The 13,113-nt window shown below is 44.2% G+C and overlaps 1 protein-coding gene across 3 annotated transcripts in view; it reads left to right on the plus strand.

Moving 5' to 3' along the window:
* Rcor3 (REST corepressor 3) overlaps nucleotides 1-13,113 on the plus strand; it is a 39,488-nt gene that overhangs the window by 15,517 nt on the left and 10,858 nt on the right. For 2 of the 3 annotated variants that reach the window (XM_017796042.2, XM_008824813.3), the window contains exons 8-10: nucleotides 1,599-1,817; nucleotides 5,479-5,556; nucleotides 12,768-12,825. In XM_017796042.2, the coding sequence (XP_017651531.1) occupies nucleotides 1,599-1,817; nucleotides 5,479-5,556; nucleotides 12,768-12,825 (355 nt within the window). The remainder of the gene's footprint in view (nucleotides 1-1,598; nucleotides 1,818-5,478; nucleotides 5,557-12,767; nucleotides 12,826-13,113) is intronic. The other variant, XM_017796041.2, reaches the window with a different exon arrangement.

A 13,113-nucleotide genomic window follows, 5' to 3' on the forward strand; every position in this document is an offset into this window, starting at 1 on the left:
GTGTTTGTGTTTTCCAGCATTCTGGCTTCCTTTCCTTTCTGGAGAAGTACATAGTCTGTTATTTCCCTATTAATATGGGCTGTTCCTGTTTCCCCTGCTTGTGTACTCAGGAGAGTGTATCCTCCATATTTTACGGTCCACTGTTGGCATTTCGAATGACTTTCTAGAAGAATGCTTTGCCTCCAGCCCCACTGATCCGTGCTGCGTCCTATCTTAACCTGACTCTCAAACTTAGAGCTAGAGTTTGTCTAGATGTGCCTACATGCTCAGTGTCTGTTCATCTGGTCACCATTTTTCCTTGATTCTTGTCCTTTCTTTGAAAAGACTTCCCTCCTCTCCTGAAGAATATCCTTTGGAAGTTCATGAGCACACTTGTAGGACCCAAGTTTGAAGTGCATTCTTCCAGATAGCCTCTGCATTGGCCTCTGCTAAATGTTGCACTGCCAATCTGAGACACTTTACGCTTTTTATTTGGGACTTTTCAGGCTGCAAAAATCATATAAATTCAACCTCAAACCTGTCTGTAGGCAGGTCTGTGGTTGAGGAATTGTCGAACCTTTCGGAATTCTTTCTACCCAGCCAAGGACACAGGCACAGCTGCCCTTAGTCCTCCGCTTCTTGGGCAGAGCAGGGCTCTTCTTTCTACTTGACATGGTCAGCGCCTTCCAGCTTGCTGCCATGTCTCTGTGGCCCGGCATTGCCGCTCACTGAAGCCTGGGGCTTCAGGCCAGTTGGGCCCCTGCACAGCTGCTATTCCCTCTGGACGCTCGCAGCTCACTGCCAGCTTGGGAGAGCACTTGACCCAGAGATTATAGGGGGCATTTCTCTGAACATCACATTTGCCTTACATTGCTTTGAATTTCGAGCAGTAAAATGAATTATATTCACTGTACAGTTGGTGTATGGATTTAGCTCCATTTCCCAAACAGTGGAGTTACTAAATGTTTTCAGTAAAACCAGCTTCAGACTTCGGTGGATTCCTCTCAGATGCACAGAATGGCATTGTAGGCTTTGGTTTGAAGAATATCTAAGTATTAGTGAGATACTATGTAAATGCTCATGGTCGTTATTAGAGCAGCTTTCCTAACTCTTCTGAGGTATAAATTGACACAAGTCAAATGTACACATCTGATGGTGTCAAAGTTAAACTTAGTCTGCGCTCGTTCTGACCTGTAGAGGCACAGGGTCCTCTGAAGCTGCAAGTGAGGATGTGACCAAGGTTTTCTTTTTATCTGCTGCCTAACGCACCACCTGCGATTCCTTTTTTGTCTTTTCTTCTTTTCACAGACCTTTGTATGTAGAATTTAGTTGGGGGATTGTTTCTCTGCTGTTTATTAAGCAAATAAGAATCATTTACAATGTCACATTTTTTTCCCCTGTGTTCATAGTCCTCAGGACCTAGAAACTAACATTTGATAGAATTAATCAAAACTACAATTTATTACACCCCTGCCCAATTATGTGTGACTTATTTGGACTTGTGTATGACCATGTCAGTTAATATTTTGCAGTGTAGATTTTTCTGTTTGGAATAGATTGTTTAGTCTCTCTACATTTATGATAACCAGAGGCCTGCTACTCTGTCTTTATCCTCCTAGGGCAGCGCTGAGCAGCCTGTCCAAACTAGCAAGATTGGCCTGGGGCGGAGAGAGTACCAGAGCCTGCAGCACCGCTCCCACTCCCAGCGCTCCAAATGCCGTCCTCCTAAGGGCATGTATTTAACCCAGGAAGACGTGGTAGCTGTTTCCTGTAGTCCCAACGCAGCCAACACCATCTTGAGGCAGCTGGACATGGAGCTGATCTCTCTAAAACGCCAGGTATTTTGTTTAAATGACACCTTTAATAATTCTGTCCACTCGCCTGCTTTCATCTGGATAGAACTTTGTTCTCTGCAGATTTCCTTTTATAAATGTTCTATTCCCCTCCTGCCCCGGGGCCTGGTGGTGGCGAAATATTCTGCGCATCTGTAGCTCCGGGGCGTTCTTTTATTATTTTTATTTTATGTGTATGAGTGTATTGCCTGCGAGTATGATGTAAGTGCACCTGTGTTGTGTAATGCCTGCAGAGATCGGGGAGAGGGCGTCTGATCCCCTGGAAGTGGTGTTACACATGGTCGCTATCCGCCATGAGGGTGCTGGGAATCAAACCTGGTGCTCTGCAAGAGCGGCCTAAGCTCCTACACTGAGCATCTCTCCAGCCCTCGGTGTCATTCTTCAAAGCTTCACATGTGTATCTTACGAACTTCCCCTGCCTAGTCTAGGTACGGCTGCCTGTTGGCCTGTCAGCTCTGTGATTTTAGACAAGTTCTATAACCTCACTAAGCTTCGGTTTCTCTGTGAAATTAGGGATGACAGTCGCACTGCTCTTGCAGGTTATTGGAGACTGTTCACAGCGGTGCTTGTAGACTTTATAGCAGTGCATGTAGACTGTTCACAGTGGTGTGTGTAGACTGTTTAGCTGTGCTTAGCACGTTTTAAATCTTGTGGGTAGTTATTGCTGCAGTCATCATGGCTGTAGTTACGGATTTGTAAGAACGTCATCAGATGGCTCTATAATGCCAAGCTCCTAGTATGTAGACCCTGGAGGATTGTGAAAGCCAGCTGTTAGGTTCTGCTATTAATAACTGCAGTGAAGAATGCGGGCAGAATGAACTTAGTACAACAACAGAGACCTCGTCAGTGAGCTTGTAAGTTCTAACCTTGACTGCAGCTCTTCTTCCCCTTCTGATTTTGGGGACTGTTGAACTTCTCAGTCTGTCTCTAGAGGTAAGAATGACAGTGTCTGGAGGAAGCAGGTGACGAAGGATGAGCACGCACAGCCGTGGCTGACAGAGCTCAGCGATTGTTTTAGGTTTCTGGCCTCTTTTCATCCTTCATTTCATTTTGAATCCCAGCACCCACATGGTGGCTAACAACTGTCTGTAACTCCGGTTCCAGTTCTGTCTCCTGTCCTCCATGGGCATTGCACCACATGGATGCACTTAGACACACACAGGTATAACACTCATACACATAAAAATAAAATCCTTTCAGTTTTTTCCCATCTTGAGTCACAATTCAAATTCGTGGCCTGCCATGTGGCCTGTTTCTTTGCCCGGACCCATCCTTTCTTCCGGGGGCACTTCTACCTGGAACGCATTCTGTCTCCTCAACCTTGTCTGCTGCACACTTTGAGACCCGGTTTAGGGGTTGTCCCCCCTGGAGTAGCCCCCTGACCACCTGTTCCTCTGTGTAGCTTTCTAATATGGCCAAGCAACTTAGCCCCCAGCACCCTATATTTATTCCAGATAGTCTAGTGGAAAAAATTCATGAACAACCTAATATTTTGTTGTCCACGTAGAGGAGAAACCCAGTCAGCGGGGTCGGGGGAGAGTGAACAGGCACTTCGCACATTGCGTGTTCGAAATGAAGCCTAGTGGTAATGCTAGTGGAGAGGAGGTTAGACTGTACCCACGCTTTGTGCTCACCTGTGTGCCCTGCTCTGCCTTCTGTACATAGCAGGCAGCTCTCCTCCACTCCTGTCTGAAACATGCATCTGTTCCCTTGCATTCATACACTGGGAGCAGTTTGAGCATAGCATGAATTTTGTGTTCACTGAAACACAATTTTTGTCAGTGAAAAACGATCTGGTTGGCCACACAGAGCTATATTGGTTCATTCTAAGTTACAGACTTCACACACCTGACGTAACTTAGGCTACAATAACCCTCCTACACTCACAGTATTTTAAGGGTTTTATTTTTTGAGTATGAGTGGTGTTTTGCCTGCATGTATGTAAGTATACCATGTGTGTTCCTCATGCCTTCAGAGGACAGAAGGGGGCGTTGGATCCCCGGGAACTGGAGTTAAGGACAGGTGTTAGCCATTGTGTGGGTGCTGGGAATCGAACCCTGATCCTCTGGAAGAACAGTAAGTGTCCTCTCTCCAGCCCCTTAAGTGCCATCTTTATTGTAGCGTACTTTTTATTTATTCATTTTTAGTTTACGTGTATGAATGTTTTGCCTGCTGAGACCTTGGAATAGGAGTTAGAGATGGCTGTTAGCCACCAGGTGGGTGCTGAGAGCTGAACCTGGATCCTCAGCAAGAGCAGCCAGTGCTCCCATTTGTTAGATTCCTGACTTTTTTGGCCTTTTTGAGATAGGGTCTCCCTGTAGCCACAACTGGCGTGGCACTCCCTATGTAGACCAGGCTGGCCTCCATCTCACAGAGTTCACCTGCTTCTGCTGGGACTAAAGGCATACACCACCATGCCCAGCTACACTCCTGTCTTTGTCACTGTTCTGTCCAGACCTCCTTTTTCCTTTTCCCCATAAGACTTAGATTTTCTGTTGAAGATTTTGCATAGTGTAATGATTTTTAAGGATGTGCGTGTTGTGGCTGGGCATGATGGTGCACGCCTTTAGTCCCAGCGGAGGTAGGCAGATTTCTGTGAGTTCGAAGCCAGCCTGGTCTACATCGTAAGTTCCAGGCCAGCTGGGGCTACAGGGAGACCCTGTCTCAAAAAGACCTAAAAAAGAAAAATGCATGTTGTGAAAGAAGCTGGAAAGATGTCTTAGCAGTTAAGAGCACTGGCTGCTCTTCCAGAGGGCCCGGGTTCGAATCCCAGCACCCACATGGCAGCTAACAACCATCTGTAACTCAAGTTCCAGGGGATCCAATGCCTCTTTTGACCCCTGTGGTCATGCACAACATGGGTGCAGCTACACATGCAAGGAGTACACTCATACATAAAATAAAATAATAAAATATCTTTTAAAAAGAGGGATATACATGTTGTGTTATAGCAGAACTAATTGTATTTACCTCATGGGGTAATTGTGAGAATTGAGGGGTTTTATTTATTTTTGGTCTTTTTGAGATAAGGTCTCCCCTGTACCGCAACTGGCCTGGAATCACTAGTGGAGACCAAGCTGGCATCGAACTCACAGAGATCTGCATGCCTCTACCTCCCAAGTGCTAGGATTAAAAGCATACACTACCACGCCTGGCTGGGTTTTTATTTTTAATGTATTGAGTGTCAGGAATGTTTTGTACCTAGTAACTGTTAGTTGCTATTACTCTTGTTATTGAAACATTTGCCATTTTTTATGGTATTGAGAAATATTGATAGTTTAATACCTTTGTGTGCTAGTTACCAATGGTGTTTAAGGGCTGATTTAGGACGGTATATGGCTCAGTGGTACAGCATGCCTGCCTACCACAAATGAAGGCCTGGGTTCAGATCCCAGCACTGCCCACTCCATACACCAAAACAATGATTTGCGTTATTGCTTTATTCAAAGTCTATTAATCTCTCTACATTACTTGATATTTGTGTTACTTGAATTATCTCATATCACACCTTATGTGTGATAACCATGTCTGTTCTCCTGAGCTAAAATTGAAGATGGTTTTGATATATAGTGTTTCATTTATTGAGTACCATAAAAGTTTACTGAAGTACATGATCTGATTCACATTTTGGGTTATTTTGTTGAAGGTTCAGAATGCTAAGCAAGTAAACAGTGCACTTAAACAGAAAATGGAAGGTGGAATTGAAGAATTCAAACCTCCTGAGGTATGACACTGAGAGCGCGTGTGCTCAGCAGCCTTGTTCTTTGAGTTCCCCTGCACAGGTACCATTTTGTCACATGTGGTGTTAGTATTTTGAAGGTCTCACAGTGTGGATAATTTATCATGTCATTTTTCATTTACATGGTTGATCTTGAGGATCGGTTACCCTTTCATATTTAAATTCAATCATTTTCCCCTGCCCTTAGCAATTCATAAAGTAAATGCATAGGAGAGTGGCAGTGAGAGCCGCACAGTGCATGTCAGTGGGAAGCTGCGACGTGCCTCGGTCAGCGGTGTGCACACAGCCCTCTTCTGCTTGTGTGAGCTGGTAACACAGCAAGAATAAATCACAGGAAAGGGAGTTTCTCTTAAACAAAATTCTAATTGTCTTCTGGCTCAAACTTCAATGAGGATTTTGCTGTGTGTCTGTTCTTGTGCTCCGTCCCTGAAAATATAAAACCTCATGTAGAAAGGTCACATATAAAGGTCACATGTGTAGTGGTCATTGTTTCAGCCTTAGGTATGTTTTAGATAAGACTCAGATTTGTTCTTGGTAATTTTCGTAAGGTCAAATCAAGTCTTTACAGAAGTTTCTGCTATAAAATCTTCTTTTAAGACTTCCAGGTTATAATTTATACCCTGAATTGGCCTTTATGTGTGTATACACACACACATACATATTCTCAATGGGACCTTTTTATCAAAACCCTTCTGAATCGTACAGACTGATTGAGATCCCTACAGATGGAATATGGGATGACAGTGTGCTGTTGCAGAGACAGGGTTCCCTGCATCCTCCTCTTCGTCTGTATCAATCTCTTAGAACGCAGGATCTGTTACGAAAAAAGTTGTTTTTCTTTGTATTTAATAATCTCTTTCAAGATTAGGTATGGAAAATATTGGGAAAATGCATAGACAAATATCTGATTCCAAGCCCCAAAGTAAACAGACAAAGATTCTAATGACGATTAATTAAGGAAGGTGTAATATATAAAAATTACTTCATTTTGCTATATTATTGCAAAAAAAATCATTTTGAATTTTGATTTAGTTATTTTAATTTTTCATACATTAAGTATAAAGCAAAATTTTCAAATGCCAGCAATTTCATAATTTAAAAACTAAGTACAGCAGGTATTAAAAAGCACTATGGTGTCCATGAGAGACCTCAGGGAAAGGGCACTGCTGCCATGCCTGACAGCCTGGGCTGATCCCCTGCCTAGTGAAGAGAAGACCAGCTCCCAAAAGTTGTCTTTTCCCTTCCACACGTGCGCTTCAGTACATATTCCCCTCTTCCCCACATACATGTAGATAAGTAAAAGTAAAAAACAAGTATGAAGAAAAACATGAGGCCAGTGGGAATAACCTTGTGTAAAAGTTCGAGAATTTAGACCAAATAAAGAATGTCCTAGGAAATGTTTTACCAAAATTTTGCTGGGGGAAAAAGGGAACTCCCAGTACTCAGGAGGCAGAGTCAGGCAGATCTCTGTGAGATTGAGGTCAGCCTGGTCTGCATAGCAAGTTCCCGGCCAGCTGTAGCTACAGGGAGACCCTGTCTCAAAACGATTGGCGTGGGGTGGGGCTCAGTGTTTTATAATCATTAAATAAAATGAAAGATAATTAACATTTTTCTCTCATAAGAAAACCACAGGCCAATAGGGACTGGAGAGATGCTCAGTGGTTAGAGCACTGGCTGCTCTTGCAGAGGACCCGGGTTCCATTCCCAGCACCCACATGACGGTTAACAACTGTCTATAACTCCAGTTCTAGGGGAGCCAGTGCTCAATTCTGACCTTGGGGGTTGCATGACTTGGGTGCACTTACATACATGCAGGCAATACACTCATACACATAAAATAAAAATACTAAAATATTTTTAAAAAATGAAAACAATAGGCCCAGATAATTTATAAAGTGCCAATTTTCAAGGAAAAGTTCATTTTAACCTTGAATTTTTCATAAAATTCAGGATGGTCTCATTAACGTGACGTAAAGATGTCAAAGTGCTGTAAACATTTTGTCTTCAGCGCCACCTCTGTGATCGTCACATACACCATGAGGCAACCAACGCAGGTCTGTTACTGTACATGAGGAAACTGGACTCAGAAAAGCTGACTGACTTGGGGAAGCTCACACAAGCAGTAACTCCTAGACCTCTGTTGTGTTCTGACTTAGTCCTGACTGATCAGTATGTACTGTACTACTATTTAACTTGTGGAAGTTTTTACAGAACAGCTAAATCGTTAGGCAGAGTCTGACATTTTAAGTCAGTTACTGGGCTAGAGCTAGAAATCATCAAACATATATTATTTTATAAGAACCATGGCTAAGATAAAAACCAAAATCTTAGCATTCTGATCCACATCCACTGAGGTTTGAGTGCTACTGCTTTGGGGTGATTTGTTGAACTCACATAACTTGAAATCTAGAAAGTCTCCAGGATGTATGAATTCATCATCATCTCATTGCTTTCAGACAAGCAACTTGAACGCATTTTGAAATACTAGATTATGTCACACAAAAGACACTGAAAGGTCTTCCTTTTACATTTGAATTAGACTTCACCTAATCAAAAATGTTACTAACCTTTGGAATCATAATATGCCGTTAAATGACGTACTTCACACGTTACTAAGGGGTCTTGTTAGTTTGGTTTTATTGTAAGAAAGTACATTCACTCCCACGAGTATTTCTTAGTCAGCTTTGTCATGGAGGGCACAGTGGTGGGCACTGGGGAGCGGAGGGAAGGAAGGCACAGAAAGATGAGGGGATTCCCACCTGCTTTTTAAAAAACAAAACATGGTCTAGATGCTAAATGACAAACTGGTGGAAGTTACAGATGTATAAACAAGGTGCATAGGAAAGCAGTTGAACATGACTCGCCTGACTGGATAATCAGGGAAGGCTCCCTAATGGGGGAGAGTGCTTCTGCCCAGGCGAAGGGTAAATGGATTTGTGCACGTGCAGAGTTGAGAGCAGGGCATTCCAGGCCGAGAGCCGAGGGGACAGTGTTGTAGTTTGGGATGGCACATTCAAAATCAGGTCAAGTGGGGAGCAGTAAAACCTGTCGGCAGGTGTTCCCTGAGCCCTTCGGGTTCTTTATCATGTGAACTGCTGTTGGGATTCAGGGCTGTAGAGCAGATCTTGGAATCGCCTTGCTGCTTAAGAAGCAGGTGCAGAGAGGAGTGGACATCTGGTGAGATGCGGAAAGGCTGCTGTAGAGTCATAAGAAAGGGCCAGGACAGAATAGTCTACACTGAGACACAAATGCAAAGAATACATGTTCAGCCAGTTAAGAGGGTGGAGAGCGTGAGCTTGTGGTGGAGCAGTCTGCCCATGTCGGCAGTTCCTGCTGAGCTGTGTTTATTGACTGAACAGCCATGATCTGAGAGCTGAGTCCAGTTCCTTCAGTCACGTTTAACTTTCACATGACTCCTGTACAGCGCTTTGAACTGGGAGATTCGTGTTGTTTAAAAGGATACATATTTTTTATGCAACTCTAATCTGAATCGATTCAACAACCTCATTCGGGGTTCAGCCTAACAATTAGAACAAAACTAGTGCTCTATTCTGGTGTCGGATTGGATGAGTTAAGACACAGTGTATGTGTCCATGCCAAGGACATTTCAAGAGTAATTTGGGATGGAGCACACCACACTTTTTAAAAAGGTTGTTGTAGTCTGTTTAGGTTTGCTTTTTGTTTTTTTTTTTTTTGTTTTTTTTTGAGACAGGATTGTGGGAGGTGGGGGCGGTGAGCCTGGTGGTGCACGTCTTTAATCTCAGCACTCCTGAGACAGAGGCAGACAGATCTCTGGGAGATGGAGACCAGCCTGATCTCCATAGTGAGTTCCAGGCCAGCTGTGACTAGACAAAGACCCTGTCTCCACAAAACAAAACCAACAACAAAAAGTTGTAGCCCGGTATAAGAACTTCACATTTAAGTAAGGTATGAATGACTCCATTGTTATAAACATATTTCTCAAACCCTTCAAAAATGCTTTGAAAAAATGAATGTTCTGTTTTAGCCCAAGTGGAACCTGAAAACTCTCCCTGTGTACCCTAATTTTTCGTTTCAGTATATCCCAAATTAAATTAATCTGAGCTTTATTTTACACATCTCCCAGATCAGCTTTCCCTGATGTCAGCTTCTTAGCGGCACCACCCCTCTCCCAGCTTCCCAGACTTAAAGTCTTACTCTGGTTAAAGTCCTACCCCATTGCACGCCTCAGTCCCCGAACGCAACTATTGCTTATTAAGCCTGGTGCATGCTTACCAGCCTTGTTCTAATTGCCCTCCTGTGATAAATGGTCTTTATCAGACTTTAACTCTGCAGTTTCCGTATGAACTTGCCCCTTCTTTCCACACCGACCAGGATGCTCTGCACGTGGAATGCCTGCTCTTACAGTGCACGTTGTGTCTCTTTCACTTTGTATTTATTCTTTTTCACGATACTTTTTCCTCAAGCTCCTGCCTTGCAGACTTAACAGTCACCCGTCAACATTTAATGGCTCAGGCTCAGGCATTGTGCTAGATGCTTTGTGTGTGTGTGCGTGCCTGCGTGTCTTTTTAGACAGTCTCCCTGTAGCCCCAGCCTGCCTGGAGCTCACTATGTACACCAGGCTGTCTTTGATCTCATAGAGATCTAACTGCCTCTGCCTCCTGAGTGCTGGGACTAAAGGTGTGCGCCACCAGACCTGGCTTGCTAGGTGCTTTTTGGCTTATATCCCAAGTCTGTCTTCACATTTAGTGACAGTTAATCCTCAGAGCAACTTGTAAGATAAGGATCACAATTTATGTAGTTAGATCCTCATGTCTGAAGTCTCACTAGACTAAGCAACACAAAGCAAAGCAAAAGTTAGCACACAAGAATGGACAGTCTTCTGATGAACTCTGACCTGGCCGTCACACCAACGTGCCCACCTGTCACTGCTGTTGATAAAATGCATGTGCGGTACAAACCAAAGTGATAAACTTTGCCCTGAGGCAAAGCTTGATGAAGTCTGATTCAGTGCCAGAGCACAGCTCCGGTCACTGCGGGGCGGCGGTCAGATGGGCAGGGGTAACAGCTGAGGAAAAGGGTGGGCGGGAGCATCACAAAGAACCCTTGAGCAGCAGGTTAGGGGCCTTACGAAAATTACCGAAGCCTTAAAAAAATAGCTCCATTCTATAACCATGTGACTTTCAAGGGCGAAAGATACTGTTCCATTCTGTAATCAGAAAAGCTTTGCCAAAAAAATAAAAGCATGGTAACTAAATTGCTAACTGCTTTAAAGTCTGCCCTGGGCCTCCAGGGTGGCTCAGCTGGTAAAGCCTGCTAACTTGGTGGCCTGAGTTCAATTCCCAGATGCACATAAAGGTAGAAGGAGAGAACCAACTTCACAAAGGTGTCGTTGGCTTCCACACACATGCATGACACACATGTACCCACAGACCCATCATACATACAATAATAATAAAATAAGACAAAACCAGTTTTTCATGTTTCTGTTTTACACATCAGATTAAGTTACAGTTGCCCTTTATTTTCACCAGTCACTGACATTTGAACCTATTTTGGACAGGTCCTGGTGCCAATTTCCAATAGTTGGCAGCAAATGCCTTCCCTTTTTACAGCCAAGGCAGCATCAGATTGCTACGTATCAGCTCAGCTCCAGCTCCTTCGTGTTGCTATCCTTTTTGTGAAATGCCTGCTTGAATTTTCAGTTTTTCTTCTAAGCTCTCCTTTTTCAGTTGGTGGTGAGCACTGGGGGGGGGGGGGCCACTGGGAATGCCTTGGGGGTGAGCACTTGGCTGGGGGGGGGGGGTCACTGGGAATGACTTGGGGGTGAGCACTTGGCTGGGGGGGGGGGGTCACTGGGAATGACTTGGGGGTGAGCACTTGGCTGGGGGGGGGGGGTCACTGGGAATGACTTGGGGGTGAGCACTTGGCTGGGGGGGGGGGGTCACTGGGAATGACTTGGTGGTGAGCACTTGGCTGGGGGGGGAGGTCACTGGGAATTGACTCACTGAACTGTATCTCCAGCCCTTACTTTTTGTTTGAGATAGAGTCTCACTAAGTAGTCCAGGCTGTCCTTGAACTCCATAGCTCATTGCCTGGAACGTGTGATGCTCCTGCCTCAGCCTCCCAGGTCGCTGGAATCACAGCCCTGCAGACCAGGGCTGACCCTTGTCACTGCTTCTCTGCGCATCTCAGAACTGTGGCATTCCTCTGCCTCCTCGTCCCCTAACTGAGCTTATCTCCTGTTCACCACCTGGGCCATCATCCCCTTTTACTCTCCTGGAGTTGAGTCATTTCTGTGACAGGTTTTTCTTCTTCACTTGGGTCTTTTTTAGAAGCTTTTCCCTTTTGTCTGCTTAAGAAATGTGTCTTAGACTTTGAGCGTTTGTTTTGTTCTTCTGAAAACTTGTTTATAAAGAGGTGTAACTTGGACAGGTAAGGGCTGACTGACCCCTTCTCAGAGGACACTGCCTTTCCATCCGCCCAGCGTGTCCAGGCATCACACCGACTTGCTTTACCTTGGCAGTTTCTTCTGGAAGCTCTGTGAGCTGGCACACCCCTTCCCTGCTGCTAAAGGCCCCCTGGTTTGCTAGTCAGGTGGGTGGCACTACTGTGGTCTGGTTAGGGATTTGTCTTGTAACATCACCACTGGGATTTAACAGTGATTTGGGAGGGACATTTAGATGTCTTGGTGCTAAAAAGTCTTAGCGATGGATCATTTTCTGCTTCAGAAATTTAAAGGGTACTTAGGGCTTGGTCCTACCCTCCATTCTTAAACTAATTTGTACAACTGTCGTTGCAGGATGAGAAAGGATGGGTTTAATTCAGTGTGAAAGGAAGCAATGTTAGAGTCACAGAGCCTCGCTAAGAAAATGAAGTCTCTTAAATGTTAACCTAGGCTATAATCAGCATGTGCATTGTGTGATAGGAATATTAATATCAGAAAATGGGTGAGTGCCATAAAGTTCTAATATCAGGGTTAATATCTCTTAAATATCAGTGGTGTTCAGTCTCCCAAATGGTTACATTTCCCTTTCATTATCTTTCTATGTGGATAAAAGGTAACAAAATACATGTTAATCCTTCTAAAAATGAAATCTCCACAAGTCAGCATATCAGTGTCTCATGTCTATGATTTGGTGAAAAGTTTTTGAAAAGCACGTTGGAAAATGTCTGTCTTCATATCCTCATTAGGAAACTTCTTTTTAATTTTGTAGTCAAATCAGAAAATTAATGCCCGTTGGACCACAGAGGAGCAGCTTCTAGCAGTGCAAGGTATACTAAAGATAAGCAGTTATTGTTGTTAATCATTATCTAACTTGTCATGAAAGGTGACTTCCAGTTGTTCCCTTCCTTTAGAAATGGACCAAGAAAGGACTCTGTGTTCACCACAAAGTCCTGGTGCAGGAATTGTGTGTTGTGTTTCTGGATGTGACAAACTGAGTCTGTGCATTTAGGGTCCTGAGTAGCGCAGCGTGCGTTCTCAACACTGACTGGCTGATGGGCGTGAGCCAGCCACGTGGGCTGTGTCTCGGCCTTAGAGTCCTTGTCACTGTGTCACAC

The sequence above is a fragment of the Nannospalax galili genome, unplaced genomic scaffold, assembly GCF_000622305.1.
Source record: "Nannospalax galili isolate Female #2095 unplaced genomic scaffold, S.galili_v1.0 scaffold648, whole genome shotgun sequence".
In the NCBI taxonomy this organism is placed as follows: domain Eukaryota; kingdom Metazoa; phylum Chordata; class Mammalia; order Rodentia; family Spalacidae; genus Nannospalax; species Nannospalax galili.